The following is a 15,848-nucleotide window of genomic DNA, read 5'->3' as shown; positions in this document are numbered from 1 at the left end:
ACAGGTTTTACTCCATGTTTTACATAGTTAGCATTTTATATTTGTTCCAGTATGGAACTGTACAGTCATAGAATGGCCTGGGTTGAAAAGGATCTCAAAGATCACAGAATCACACAGAATCACAGAATCCTTCTGCAAAAGAAAACACAAAAGCTACAGGGGCTTGGAACTACTTTGTATATCGAGATCAGAAGGAACTGAGAAGTTTTCAAGTACAAAGTTTCCAGATTGCCTTTTCCAGACTGCTGTTCCAGCAGTGACAACAAGCGCAGGCAGCCCGGAGGACATGGCTGACATCGATGATCGGCTGGCATGGATCAGCGAGGATGAGTTTGGGCACAGCACAGCTGGCAAGGGATGCTGGGGTGGCTGCAGCAAGACAAGAGCTCCTCCAGCCTGAAGATCTCCATCACCAGAAGAAAAAGGACAGGGTGAAAGTAAGGAAGACGCGCAGACGAGAAGAGCAGAAAGGGAGATGAGGAAGGAACTTGGTGCAGTGGCAATTCTGGGGGAGAAATTGTACTCTGATAATGTTACACTCTGAAATTCAGTGTTGCAATTTGGAGGAAGGAATTATTGGGGTGGGAATCTGGGGGGCCGTTGTAATACCAGAAGAATTTTACAGAGCAGCAGCCATGCATCAAGAGAAGGGCTTCACAGAGCAGCAGCTGTGGAGGGAGAAACAGCATGAGAACCAAGGACACCTCTAGGAAAAGAATGAGTAGCTCGGGGCTTTCAACGGGGGTTTTAGGGTTGTTATTGCAATAGCTTTCCTTCAATTAGTGTGTGTGGTTTTTAAATGCCCTCGTCTGTCTGCTATAAAAGCATGGCTTTTCGGGCAGTCGATGGACGCAGCCATATTTAACCATACTGCTGTCTGGCTGTTTGTCCTAGCACGCTGACCTTTTGCCTTCAGGTTCGCCAACTACTGTCTCAGGAACCAGAGTTATTAGGCATTATCCAGGTTATCTTGTGCTTCTACTATGTTAATAGATTGGATGTGAATCCAATGGGGTCTGATGTTACAAATGGTGCTGGAATCTGCGGCAATAATCATTGAATGTATTAGTAATGCTCGGTTATGATGCTATTACCTCTCTTATATCCAACTAATTTGGATTTTTCAAATATGACCACGCATCACTTGAGAGGAAGGCGCACGCTCATAGAACTAAATGGGGGAGTTGATTTCATTTTCCAAGCAGGTGTTCCACTTGGGCTCTGTATCACGCACTGGCCATGCGGATATGGAGTACAATTGGAAGAAATCCCTCAGACCCTGAATGCAGGAGAGAATGTGTGGTGGGTGAGAGAGGAAAGGTGCACTTTGAAGCAGGGGACGCCCTGCTGGCACTGCCTGCCGCATCCACCACCAACACGGTTTGCTCTTTATCCTGCTCCACAGCTGCTGCTCTGTCAAGTCCTTCTCTTGATCCATGGCTGCTGCCATTCTTCTTGGATTACAACAGGGGGCTGGGAGGTTTTTGGCAGAGGGAGGGAAGTTGATTGGGGGTGGGAGTTTGAGGGGGTGGGATCAGAAAGGATTGTTAGGATGGGAAATGGTTGGGAATACTGTCATTTCTTGACTGTTTGCTACGTTCAATGATTACATGTCTTTGCCATATTTCTGCCTGCCTGCGGCTGTTCCTTCAGTTACAAAGCCCACCTCCCCAGGCCCCCGGGCCCACCTTCAGGGCAATGTGAAAGGGCAGCAGAAAGGGCAGTGTCCCAGATCTGCCACCACCATTGTACCACCTCGTCCTTGCACACCCTCCCACATGCGTGCACAAATCTCTGCAGTGCATGGACACACCTGTGCACACCCACGTGTGTGCAGCCCCAGCACTGTCCACAGCTCCGTGCACACTCATTTGTGCATGAAGAGGAACGTCTCAGTGGAAGCGTGGCTGTTCCTCCCCTCTGACGGGGCTGGTGTGGGACAGAAGAGGAAAGCAGAATGCGGCCACATTTTCCTCGTGGCTCCTAGTTCCTGTCTCACCATGGGAAACAAGATGAGCTGTGGAGAGTGTTTATGCAGAATGGCTTTGTGAGAAAGGACATGATGAAACTCCGTTAGTTAAATTGTAAGAGAAGGTACGTGATTGAAGGCACCAGCTGAGGAGAAATCAGGATGTGAAAGACAGGATATGTATCTAAAGACAGAATATGTATCTAGAGGCAAGGACAGCCTAAGGGAAAAACAAGATGTGTAGCAATGTATAGACATAGAAAAAGTAACTATAAGGCTAACCACAAAGGTCAGATGAAGTAATATGTAACCCACCAATCCTGAGCTTTACTTTTGCAATATGCATGAGCTTATTACTGACTGTATAAATGAGATGCTGTTACACCTAATAAACGAGACCTGTTGATCATGATAGCATGAGACTCGTCTCCCGCGGTTACTTCCAACAATGAGCAACTCTCCCTCTCTGTGATGCTTAGCTCTGTACCTCTGCCATCATCTCTATACTCAGATGCTCCTGCATGTAATGCTGCACACAGTGAACCTGCAGGTCCCAAAGGAATCCTTGGCTGCTCTCCCTCACCTGGAGGTTGCAGGGTGCTGGGCCTCCTGCCTGTACCTCCTTCCAGGTGTCATTTGCCAGACCCTGTATGTCCAGCTGGTTGGAACTGCAGTCAACTAACACAGACAAGATGTATGAAAGTAGTCTTTCCGTTTCCCAGGCATTCATCTTTATAAAAACACGTTGTGCTGTGAAGCACTGCAGGAAGCAACTCAACTGTGCAACAAATACTTGGAGCCTTGTTTCATCCCTCCCTGACCTCATTGAAAGGCTGACTGACACCTGCTTGCCAGCGGTGACTGTGGGTCTTTCCTCAGAGTCCAGAGCACATTAATCTCTTCTGATACTCACACTCATTCGTGTTTCTTTTGTAGTTGCTGTTGCATTCATCAGGAAGGAAATGCACTGCACTTATTTTGCTGCTTGTGCAGGCTCACTCTGCAGTGCCCAAGATGCCTTCATGAGGAGGAAAGGCAGCAAAGCCCTCTGCCATCAGGGCCATAGAATCATATGTCTACGGCATGACATCTCGGCAGAGCACTCACTGCGCCTGCTCCTCCCTGCTGAAATACACGGCCACATCCACAAAGCTCGAGTCTCCTGCAAGCAAGCAAGAAACTCCAGTGCCAGTGGCTTTTCTGTCCCCGGCACAGAAATGCTGGCTGAGAGCATCTCTCTGTCTCCCTGCGCTCCCATCTCTTGCCCCTTGCCTTCTCCAAAACCTTCCTTGGAGAACCAGGCTGATCAAGTCCATGCTCATCAGCAGCTCCCACAGGTACTGTTCCAGCTCTTGCTGTCTTTTTGGCCTTCTCATCCACCGGCATCCCTCTGTCTGAGTCTCACCAGCTTTGTCACCAGAAGAGATTTCAACACTTGAGAATGAAGAATGCACATCTGGCTCCAAGGAATGTAACTCTCCTATCTCCCAGAGATCCACGCCCTCTGTGTGCCATCTCACCTGGTCGTGAGCGTCCCTCACAGCCAGCCAGAAAAGCAAGCAGAGGCTGAGACCAAGAAACCCCTCCCTGATGTGCAGCTCTCTGACAGTTTCTCTTTACACAGAGTGCTGGCGGCAGCCGCGTGCATTATCACACGCACTTGTATGGGCAGTTGGTGTCTAGACGTGAAGGAGACTTGCTAATTGCCCTGCTGACATGTAGGGACAGAAAGAAAATTTCAAGGGGGAGCTGGAGCATGTATATAAAGGATGTACGGACCTACAGTTAAGGATGTGGATTTGCATCTGAGTCCGTGCCTGCAGACGATGCAAGCGCTATGCATTGTCACCCAATGGAAATGATCAAACAGCTGCTTTGGGACAGACTGTCTGTAGGGCTCAGGAAGTGCGGCCTTCCAAGGTGCTTAAGGTGTCCCAAAGAACAGAGGCAAGCAGTGATGATTCCTTTCTCTCTTCATTCTAATACTTGTAGGTAGAGCGCTTGAGAAAGACTTTGGAGGCTTTCCTCAGCCTCTACCTTTCCTTGTACCTTTACAAAAGCAGACTGTCTAAAAACAAGAAGACTGGACACACTTTTTGGGTTTGGTTATTTTTATTAGTATTTTTTTAATATTATAATATATATAATATTATTTATCATTGTATTTATTATATTATATATATTATGTATATAATGTATATTATATATATTATAATATATATATTATAATATCATATATTATAATATAGATAATATATAAATAACATATAATATATAAATTTTTTTAAGTTGTTTTGGTGTTTTTGGTGTTTTTTGTTGTTTTAGTCCAGTCCAATGTAATAAATTCTCAGTCTTACAAGGGATGAATTTTTAAGGCCTTCCTGCTGATGGACCACACTCCACTTGAACATCAAGTGGAGCATGAGGTAGCCTTCATCCAGAAAGGTGGAATCTTGATGGGATGTTGCTGTCTTATGGAGAGGAATCTCGGCGTCCCCCAGGCTGAGCCAACACACGGACACAGATTTCTGGATGGTGACCACTTTCTGCCCCTGCTCCTGCTTCCTGGTCTCTCTTCATCATCGGTATCCAGCAGGAGATCACGAAGCCCTGGAGGCACGGTGATATCCAGGTCATCGTCTGAAACTTCTTCCACCAGATTGGAAGGGACCAGTCCTCTTGTGCCATCCGTCAGCTCTCCCAGAAACCAGCCATCCTCATCCATGTCTCCACAGATGTAAACGTATTGTCCAGCTGTCAGTGGAAGCTCGTTTTCTGGGTCCTCATTAGGGCCCTCATAAGGATTTTGTAGCTGTGACGAGCTAAGAATCTTCATTTTGGAGGTGATGGTCTGCGAAAATGTAGATGCAGACTGCCACTGGCCACACTTTTGACTCCCCCAGCTTTTCCTGGGGATTGGGGCATTCCTGTTTGGGATTTCTGTGCGGCCTCAGCTTCTTCCCCATCTCCTGGAGCTGTGTGCATTTTTCCTCCAGACGCTTGCTGAGCGCTCCAAGCTTGATGTCAGCCTGCTGGAGACTCTGCAGCTTCTGGCACGCTTCTGGAGAGCGTCCCTCTCTCAGCAGGTGGTTCTGGGCCTTCAGGGCCTGGCAGTGCCTCTCCAGGTTCCTCAGGGCTTGTTGGAGGTAGCTGCACTGCTCCAGCAGCTTGCTGCTGGTGCTGCCTGGGAACCCCGGGTCTTCCTTGGCCGTCTCATTCTCCTTTTCCACATGCTGTCCCTGCAGCTGGTTGACCTTCTCTGCCTTCTCTGTGGCCTCTTTGGATGCAGAAGAGGTCTCCTTGAGCTGCCGGACTCTTTCCAACAGCTGCTGTGTACGGAGGCAGAGCGTACGCGTCTTGTCCTTGAGCCACTCCACATCCTCCCACATCTGCTGAGAGCTTCTGCTCCTCAGCAGGCAGCACTTCTCTCCAAGGAGGCTGCACTGTCTATGCAGCTCCTTCAGCTTACTCAGCAGATGGGCGTTCTGCTCCTGCTGCTCTCTGTGCTCAGGTGGGCAGGCCTCTTGTTGCTCTGCAGCCTCCTTTTCCACATGCTGTCCCTGCAGCTGGTTGACGCCCTCTGCCTTCTCTGTGGTGTCTTTGGATGCAGAAGAGGCCTCCTTGAGCTGCCGGAGTATTTCCAGCAGCTGCTGGGTACGGAGGCAGAGCGTACGCATCTTGTCCTTGAGCCACTCCACCTCCTCCCACATCTGCTGAGAGCTTCTGCTCTTCTCTTCAAGGAGGCTGCACCGTCTCTGCAGCTCCTTCAGCTTACTCAGCAGATGGGTGTTCTGCTCCTGCTGCTCCCTGCGCTCAGGTGGGCAGGCCTCTTGTTGCTCTGTAGCCTGAACACCCACCTCTGCTACAGCCCGATGGCAGGCCCTGGCCCTGTTGAAGAAGACGCGTGGCTGCCCCTCCACGTGCTCCAGGATGTACTGCAGGAAGCGTCTTCTCTGCTCCTGCAGCTCACACTGGAGGCGCTTGCTCTCCACGGCCTGCTCTGCACGGGACTTCCAGCAGAGCTGCCGCTGGACTTCCTGCTGCATTCTGCGGTCCGCTCTGCTGCTGTCGCACCTCAGCAGCGCCTCCGCCAGCTGCCGCTACAGTTGCCATGCCTGGCGGATGGTGTCGTTGCGCCGCTTCTGCAGCAGCTCCTGCATCTGGTGCAGCTGGGCCTCCTTTTCCAGCAGCAGTTGGCAGATCTCTGCTTGCCACTGCCTCAGGCTCTGCTCCCGCAGGCGCTGCAGCTTTGACACCCGCACCCGCTCCCTCTTGGAGCGCAGTTTGTCGGCCAGCAGCTGCCGCTCCCGCTCTGCCGCCTCCTGCCGCTCACGTCTCTCAGCAGCGCAGCGGCGCTGCAGCTCCTGGGAGCGGAGCCGCTCGCCCTCCAGCTGGGCCTGCAGTGCCTTCAGCTCCTGCCTCTTCTCCTCCCGCTGCGCAGGGCAGGTGGGGGGCTGTGCCGGGTCCCGGCGGGGAGAGGGCCGGCTGCCCGGGAGCCCCAGGTCTTCCTTGGCTGTCTCTGGCACCTAGAACCAGAAAATCATAGAATAACAGAATGGTTTGTGTTGGAAGGGGCCTTCAAGACTCTCCCGTTCCAAGCCCATGCCAAGGGCAGGGACAACTTCCACTAGGTCAGGTTGCCCAAAGGTGCGTCCAGCCTGGCCTGGGGCACTGCCAGGCGTGTGGCAACCACAGCCTCTCTGGGCAGCCTGTGCCAGCACCTCTGCCCCCTCATGGTGTCCTGTCTTCTTATATCTCATCCAGATCTCCCCTCTTCTACTTTCAGGGCATTGTCCTTTGTTGTATCACTACCCTCCCTTACAACCAGTACATCTCCAGCTTTCCCCAGGTCTCCTTCAGGCACTGGAGGGCCGCTCTGTGGTTTCTCCAGAGCCTCCCCTCCCCAGGCTGAACAATCCCCACTCTCTCAGTGTGTCATCGTACCTGGACGTGAGCGTCCTTCATGGCAAGTCGACTGGAGCCCTGCTCTGCACGTTGGCAGTGCAGAGCTCCCTCTTTTTCTTGGGAGCAGGACATTGCGTTACAGAGCACATCTGCCCAGCTCCCCACGATGTAATAGGTGAAGAGCCTCCTCTCCAGCTCCAGCTGACGCTGGAGGTGGCGGATGCAGGCGGGCTGCTCACCATTCGTCTCCCAGCGCAGCTTGCTGAGGACGTCCTGCAGCTGGGCATGGGCCGCCTCGCTGCTGGGGGGGTTCCTCAGCACCTTGGCCAGCTGCTGCTGCAGCTCCCGAGCCTGGCGCAGGGCTGCATCGCAATCACGCTGCAGCAGCTCCTTTGTCGCGCGCAGCTCGGCCTCCTTCCAGAGCAGCAGCTGACGGGTCCCCGTCGCCCGCTGCCGCTGCTCCCACTCCTTCAGCTGCTGCTCTTCCTGGGCCTGCTGCTTCTCCCAGGCACAGCGCAGTTGGTCGGTCAGCAGCTGCCGCTCCCGCTCTGCCGCCTTCTGCAGTTCACATCTCTCGGCAGCCCAGCGGCGCTGCAGCTCCTGGCAGTGGAGCCGCTCGCCCTCCAGCTGGGCCTGCAGCACCTCCAGCTCCCATCTGTTCTCCTCCTGCTGCACAGGATGAGCTCACATAGTGGTGCAGATGAAGAGGTATTGCACAAGCCATTCACTGTGCGGGCTATATTCATCTCTATAGCCGAACCATGCCAAGTCAGTGAAAGAAGTAACTTGCTGGATTCTAAAATAGTTTCGCTTGAGAACGGCGCTGTTGCCAACTCTACTTGTTACAAATTGAACTACACCAGAGTGAAAAGGAAAGGGCAGCAAAGTTTTATATTTCTTTAGGCAGATCTGACTTCAGCTAACCCAGCACAAGGTACAATCCCAACAACTGAACAATGCAGGGCAGCAGCTGCTTTGAAAGTTGCTTTACCAATCTGCCGATTACTTTTTACGTCTAATTGCAGTCTTTATCTTCCGACCGGGAACTGAAGATCCAGAGGCAGAGAAAATATTTTTTCCATTAGTCCTATGAATAGAAACCGGTAGCACAGAGTTAGGACCACGCAGAGTTAGTGCAACGACACATCATCAGTAGGGTAAAACTAACCTGTCTCACGACGGTCTAAACCCAGCTGACGTTCCCTACTGTTAGCTGACAGTTCAGTAGCAGCACTGAGCAGATATTCCAGAACAACTGTTTTATCATCTGGCTGCTCACTGCTCAGCAGCTGGCAACAGACAACGTATGATGAATGGGAAGAGAGTTCCAGAAACCAAAAGCAATGAAATCTCTCTCATTCAGCAGGTAAGCAGCAGCGTAACAGCTCAATTCAGATCTTATTTTTCAAGAACACTTCTCATGGCTGCATGATATTTCTGAGAGCTGTGCTGCTATAAAGCCATCGTTGCCTACTTAGCCAGTCACACTAACAGAGCGAGGAGAGATGCTGTCCTTAGACATAAATTCTGAAGTACATCTGAGCACCTCACAATTTAACATCAGTAGAGGCTGCCTGCGCTCCACAGATAGTACCAAAAGCTCAAGTGAAAATCTGATTTGGTCTCTTACCCCACTGTAAACGTTGCAGGCTGGCTGAATGAAAATCCTGAAGAGCCAGAAGGTTGTACCGATGCTGCCGGTGCAGGAGGATTTGCACCAAAAGTAAATACTTCTGGGTTACTCGTGAAGCTGGTAGCTGACTGGCACCAAATGCTGGTCCAGCAGCAGGCGCTGAAGACCCAGACCCAAAGACAAATGTAGAGGACGACCCTAAAGGAAAAGAAGAGAAATTTCAGTATGTGCTGAGTTGTTTTGTTTGTTACAGAGCTTTATGTTTGCAGCCAAGTAGGTAAAACAACAAACAGCACCTCATTCATGATAGGAATCCTACCTTTTCTTGTAAGTTACATGAAAAACAGCATACTTAAAGGAGTCAGACAACGCACACCTCAAACACGGGTTGTCTAGACTCAAATTACTGTTAGCCATTAATGCTCTAGAAGCAGGCTCCCACAAATAGCACAAGCTGATTTGTATTACTAAGACTTATTTATACCACGGGTAAAGAACACTCACTCACTTATTTGTATTATTTTAAGCGTTCAAAACACAGCTCCTGATCTATTAGAATGAGGAGAACGCCAATCTTTCCTCTCATAAGCAACTGCACCCCTTCCTCATCCAAATGTTTACAATTATCAATTTCTGGAGACCACATCAGGCTTGCAGGGACCTAACTGAGCTACCAGAATAATTCTGTCTCTCCATATAATAGCAAACAAGCTCATTCAATTAGCTGCTTTGGTTCTGCATGGCCAGCAGAAATAATGAGAAAAAAATACAGGACTGAGCTGTGACTTCAAACATACACACTTCTGCTGAGCAAAAAGAGACCTTCTAAATAGCGCTATTAATCTAAATGCAATTTAAGCAGACGTCACGCAACACAAAAATACCAACTGCTGCAATGTAACTTGGAATGGCTGATTGTTTTTCCAGGAAAAAAAACAGAAGTTAAGACGGACTAAAAAGCATTCCAGTGCAGCGACTCGACACGGACTCAGATGTGAACGATCCAAATCGTTTATTACAAGTTCTCACATCCCTTATATACCTTCACAAGTTGTTATTTTCTAGCTTTCCCATCCGCCCTTACAACTTTCCCAAACACCTTATATGTCAACAAAGCATTCTACAAAACACTTTTCAACTGTCCATGCAGGCACATATCCAATCAGAGCTGTGAGACTCTTCTTCTCCTTGCAGAGGTGTCCTTGGTTCCCATGCTGTTTATCTTGCTCCACAGCTGCTGCTCTGAACAGCTTTTCTTGTATCCCCACATTCCAGTACTTTTATGAAGATTTGAAGATTATGAAGACCAAGAAAATGAAGGACTGGCTATCGTGCTCATTAGAAGTCATGCTTTACAAAGCAGCAGCTGCATATATCAATACTGTGTTTGTAATATACACCTGTGAAGGGTGGATAGTACAAATCTTGATGTTATTTACAACGCTCGAAGAGTTTTAGGTATGGGAGAGAAAAATTCAAGTTATAACTAACTTTTAACCTTCAGCACTGGATTGATACTGAGAAGAGGGAAATTCATTCTCACAATGACAAGTTCCTATGCAAATGAAAGTCAGTAAAGGATTATCCAATGCACAAAATATCACCACAGCCAGTTGATCCCTAAACTGTATTTCCCAGACTGCCTCAAAACTTGACCTGAGCCCCAAGCATTAGCACTGTTTATATATTGTTGGATGTAAATATTCACTACTTTTCTCAATTTCCACGCATTTTCCCTATCTATTCTCCAGGAAACACTCTTTCCCTGCTCCACTTTTGTGATCTAAGAGCAAAAACAAAAGCACCTGCTTAAATGTACCTGTTGAACTCGATGTGGCCGTGGCTCCAAAGGTAAAGCCAGAACTTGCTGCATTGCTACTGTTGGCTCCTGAACCGAAGACAAATGGATTAACTGCTGCACCAGTGGTGGAAGATGTGGTGGTGGGTTTGTTTTCTTGAGAGAAGCCAAATGACTGAGATGCTGTAGATTCTGCAGAATTGCCAAAAGCGGTGCTGCTCACAGTGTTGCTGGCTTGCCCAAACACAAAGGGAGTGGGAACTGGTGCAGGGTTGGAGGAAGAAGTGACGCTGCCAAACAGGCTGCTGCTGTTGGCTGAAGTGGCAGGTACGGCTGCGCTGGAGGAACTAGAGCTCAAGAAGCTGAAGGATGGCTTTGCTGCTCCTTGATCTGAGAGGGAGAACAGAACATAAAACGCTGCAAGACGGCAAACCAAGCGCAACAGAGAGACCCTGTTCCAGCCACTGTACAAGGAAAAATGCTGGACGATGTCTCAACTATTATCCAGCTACTGTGGATTACATAAAATCCAGGTTTAATACACTGATCGCTGCCATGTGCAATTAAAGGAATGGGAGAATTGTGAAGAATGATGACACCACCACAGTTCTAGGCTTTAGTAGTTACGGACACCAAGCACTGGCTATAACAACTGGAACCAGAATGAACCAGTACATCTCAGCTTTTCAAACAAAACTATTCTTCAGATGCTCTGAGAAGAACAACATGCATTACCTGCAACACTTCTGTAGTTTGCTAAATAACACAGCAAAAAAAAAACAACCCACAGTGGTACAGCTGCTTTTGTAGCCTCTCCTGAAATTACAGCCCTGTGCCTACAGCCCTAAAGCTGGCTAAGCCCATCATCCTGCAGCCTCACTCTTTTGGCTTAAGCTCACTGTAATTCAGTACTTTCAAGACCTGCTTTTGGGAGCCACGGAGAACAGCCCCCTGTTACAGAACTGTCACAAAGTACTGAGTGCAATTTTACATTTAAAGTTATCTTTTAAAGTATGCAGTTCTTCAGCTTTCCCTAAGCTTCTGCTCTCTCATTATTATACCTGACCCTGTTCTTGATTTCCCACTGCTGTTTTTCCAGAAGTTACGGACCCTTTTCATCTATGCCACTTTTAAGGAACTCTCTACTGTGCTGAAGAAGGCTCGTTAAAATCTCATTTTTACACAAGGTGTTTCATCAAATTTCCATGGTTAAATCAAACTCCAGAACTTCAACTCAATCATAAGAACCATAACCCCATGCGTTGCTTTTATTCTCTCTGTTCCTTCCCTTATAACTTCCAAAGTTAGTAGAAGTGAGTAATGAACGCTGTTCTGCAAACCATGGCTGATAAGTCATGAAATCAGAATCAGAATTCTTCCACATGGCAACTGTTACTAAAATCTTTCAGCCCGCTCTTTCAGAAGGTTAAAGATGCACAAAACTGTGTAGTACCTATTAAGCAATTTCCACACCTTCATGGCAGTAAATTGCAGCAGCACAGCTGCAAGAACACATGAATGAGACACCTCCTCACATCCCCTTTCACTATGAAAACCATCGCATGAGGCCTCTGTCACCACGCTAAAGACTGTACCACCAACTATGCTGCTAGCACAGAAACCATACAAACCATCCATGCTCATGTGGGATGCAATACAGGTTCCTTAATGTGTGACAATATGTATATATTTTTTGTCTAAACCTAGTCTTAAAACTCACTGAAATCAAAACAGGAATTCTACTAATTGTCTATACGTCAACAACTGGAACACAAATCACACTACACAGAGTAATTAAGCTTTTTCTAAAGCTCCAGTACATGAACCCAGCAACTCCTACAGATTCTGTAACTTATGACTTCAGAGGTACCATCTGAGGGACTTAGACAACTGAAGACAAAAGATATTCTGCTTACCTGAAGTATTGGCTTGGGCCCCAAATGAAAAAGTTGGCTTTGCCTGCTCAGTTTCTTTCTCCGATGGTTTAACAAAGCTGAAGTTGAACATAGGTTTTGCTGTGCTTTCTTCTTTGGTACGTTCAGGCTGCCCAATGGAAAAGACAGGTTGTGCCTTTGACTCTTCATTCTCAACTTTCTTCCCAAACAGTAACGGAGGAGCAGAACTGACAGAATCCTGTTTCTCTTCTGTCCTTCCCAAAACAAACTGCGAGGCAGGAGCCGACTCCACGTTACCAAAAGAGAAGCCTCTCTTTGATGCAGGAGTTTCGTCCTTTTTCTCATCTGATTTCTTAAATGCAAAAGAAGCTGATGCAACTTCATTTTCTGCCACAGTTCCAAAACCAAACCAGACATTTGCAAGTCTAAGACTGACAATCAAAAAACTGCATTTTTCTCTCCAAACTGCAATACAGCTCTGACTTACTCAACTCAGTATGAACTAACACCAGTTAATTTCATGAGCACCACAGAAGTTAACTTGCAAAAGAGCAGATACAGACTCATACAGGAAAGCATTTATAGCATACAACATAGATTCACCTTGTTCATCACTGATGTTGAAACAGTGCTTGGTGACGATGACACAGTACTGCTAGTCAGAAAACTAAAGTTGAATGGAGCCAGAGATGCAGTACTGATGGGTAGGGATATTTTTGGGAGTACCGGTTCCTCCACTTCCTAGAGTTGTAAAGTAAAATTTTTCTCTTTTACAAAACATGCTACTTTCTCATCCTGCTCCGCTCTGATTCGCTACAACAGCGAATTTGGAACAAATATAACATTTAAAGTATTGTGTACTGAACCCACACAACAAAACACAAAATACCTACAAAGAAAACTACAGATGAAAGAACATTTACTCTGGTAAATCCAGCCTATACCACATGTAAGGATGCAAATCATATATCAGTACATCTTAAAAACAACAGCGTTTGTTCTTGCCTTTTAAGCTATTTGATAACCAAGACTGAATGAGTTAGGGTTTAAATGAGAACTGCCAATCTAATCACAGGCTGCACAGAAGCACCAAGATCTAAATAGAAATGAATGACTAAGCAGAGGGATAAATTGGTACTACAGACATTCAAGCGTATCCTACGACTTACAAGTGTTTCACTATTATGGTCTGAAAAGTTAATGGAACTTAGCTATTTTTATCTGTATCACTATTTTATTTGAATTACATAAACATACTCCATTGTTTATGATTTCTTTATATTGCATCAGCTAAAAGACCAACATAAAGACTGACACTAAAGATACAGTCATAGGCAGCTCAGATAACATCCAATCAGAAAAATAATCTTGAATACTTGTGGCTACAGTTTGATAAAATAGATCTTTTCCCCTTAAAACAGGAAAAAAAGCCTTTCACTACAAGTTCAGTAAGTATCAGCAATCCTAAGTCATCATTAGCAGACATGCAGAACACCATTTTCTAATTCTCTTTTGGACTCATGGCCCGTACAAGACTTAAACAGGAAAGAATAAATTCAATAAACTTTGTTTACATACTTGACAAATGTTTCAAGTATCGCTGCATTATAGAAACCATACAAACCTCCACCAAAACATTCCTACTCTTTGGATACCTTGAAAATTGTAATACCAGGCAGAGGAGAGACGTGGTTAAGCAGATAAATCAGCATATTCTTTCATATAATTTAAACTATAGAAATGAAATTGCAGTGAAATTCATGGCTTCCATAGCAGTTGTTACAAGATTTCCTCTTCTTGTATGGTATTCATGGGAAAAAGAAAGAAAGAAAAAAAAAAAAATAGTGTGTTATTAAAAGCAATGGGAGATTTAGTTGAGCAGTGAAAATATTTAGTTCAGCATCTTGTTATGCTACACACTATTTTTGAGTTCCCTCTAATCATTTCCTATGGTGGAACATGATGAAGAACTGGGCCCCCTACTTAACATATTTCCCATTGCTACCAAGGTAAAAGGTCACCAATACACAGGAATGTTCACCTAACAACATGAGTCATGCAAATATCATCCTTTACCTGAAGGCAAATTCCTGCCCCTTAATATTTAAATCCCATCTAGCTTTCACTGATTTCTAAACATCACATCCTTCAAATATTCAGAACACACTGAGGGACAAAAGGTCCCTCTCTTTTTTCCTTCCCCTGTCTAATAGGATTTTTCACTTATTTTACCAAAGCAAAATGTTGGCAGAGAAAAAAAAGTCAATTAAAACAAGTTCCCTCCTTTGGCAAAGATGTTCACACTAAAGACAGAGCTGAAGACAGCCACTACTATATCTGACTTTAGAGACCTCAACTCTACTGAGACATCTTGTCTAGTACATGGTGCATTTAATGCATAATAGCAGTATATAATGCACTCAAGCTCACTAACCAAGGGACCATGTAAAATCCACTCTCCTCCACCCTTAGCTAACAACTATTCAGTAAGGATAGAGTAATTCTTAAATCTGCATTCTCCTCCAACTTTGTCATGGCCGTAGTTGATGCCACTGTCTCCTTGGAATTCACAGCTCAAAAATTTCTCTTTAAGACTGGTGCCCTTTCTCTCTCTTCTGAAGAAATGAGACAAGTAGGTTTGATTATTTGTTTTTAAATCGCTGCCAAGTGGTACAACTTTTCAGATGACCTTCTTGGAACAGGACCAATATGGGAAGTTGGTTCAGAGCCTTGCCAGGGTAGTCTGCTCTTAGACAGGTGAGGGAGAGCAATGAATGAGTTGAATTCCAAAGAAATATTCCATTTACCTATATTTGTCCCCAGAAGCTCTGTTCTTGTTCTGACACTGTTAGAAACAAACAATAATACAGCCACAGAAGCCTGCTGGCATAAACACATCAGATGGAGAGCAGAATCAAGCCCACTGAATCTTTTATTGCAGTCACTGAGATGATACAGCTACATGGCAGTGCTATAGCTATCAGCTGCAACAAAGCTACCTGGAACACAGTCATTTTTCATAAAACATTCTCTATCCAAACAGTGGAAGAAAATAGGAACAAAGAACCATTTCTTCCAGATCAGCAGAACTTCGCTTCTACCAGGTCTGAACCACAGTGCAAGTCTGCTTTCACAGACACAAAGGTTAGTCCACAAAATACTAGTCCAGTTTCTAAGGCAGAGACAAAGCTTGCAGTGGTGATAGAGTGTTTAACTTGGGTTTCCAGTATGGTAGCACCACAAAGGTCCAAAGGCTTTTGGCCCTGAAGACCTTTTACTCCATTTTGAGTATAACATACAGAAATCCTTCCTTTAGACTTAACACCAAAACTTTGGAGAGCTCCAAATAGTTCGGGGAATAACAAAACCCAGCAAAGAAAAGTCAGGCCAATTACAAGCATGCCTTGCTCACTGTAGATTCAACCAAGTGCTTGGATCAGATCAAGAAAAAGCAGAACGATACACTTTTCCCCGATACTTCTGTCTGCTCATTCCCTCTCTGCCCTGGAGCAGTCAATTACGCATTAAGAGAGCACAGCAAAGACACCACTCTCAGCTGTAACTGCTTTTGCAAGGCCACATCTTCTGTCTCAGAAATCCCAGGCCACAGTCTGCTAATTGCTAACAGGCTGAAGAGAGCTTTGCAAC

At 46.3% G+C, this 15,848-nt stretch overlaps 2 protein-coding genes across 2 annotated transcripts; both read right to left on the bottom strand.

Moving 5' to 3' along the window:
• Positions 1-6,069: 6,069 nt before the first annotated feature.
• LOC146752528 (uncharacterized) lies at positions 6,070-7,620 on the bottom strand. The gene is made up of 3 exons (XM_085531755.1): positions 7,608-7,620; positions 6,914-7,557; positions 6,070-6,495 (listed from the first exon to the last, which is right to left on the bottom strand). Exons 1-3 carry the CDS (start codon positions 7,618-7,620, stop codon positions 6,070-6,072), a joined length of 1,083 nt encoding a protein of 360 aa, XP_085387881.1.
• A 119-nt stretch (positions 7,621-7,739) lies between these two features.
• LOC146752527 (nuclear pore complex protein Nup153-like) lies at positions 7,740-12,687 on the bottom strand (the record flags this gene model as incomplete). Its single annotated transcript, XM_085531693.1, has 4 exons — positions 7,740-7,961; positions 8,505-8,705; positions 10,327-10,695; positions 12,222-12,687. Coding segments are annotated over 4 exons (1,095 nt in total), but the record flags the coding sequence as incomplete, so codon positions are not given.
• Positions 12,688-15,848: the final 3,161 nt, after the last annotated feature.

Source organism: Coturnix japonica, unplaced genomic scaffold, assembly GCF_054131305.1.
Source record: "Coturnix japonica strain WE unplaced genomic scaffold, WE-NBRP24 Scf044, whole genome shotgun sequence".
Classification (NCBI taxonomy): Eukaryota; Metazoa; Chordata; class Aves; order Galliformes; family Phasianidae; genus Coturnix; species Coturnix japonica.
This window is presented reverse-complemented; position numbering and strand designations above follow the sequence as displayed.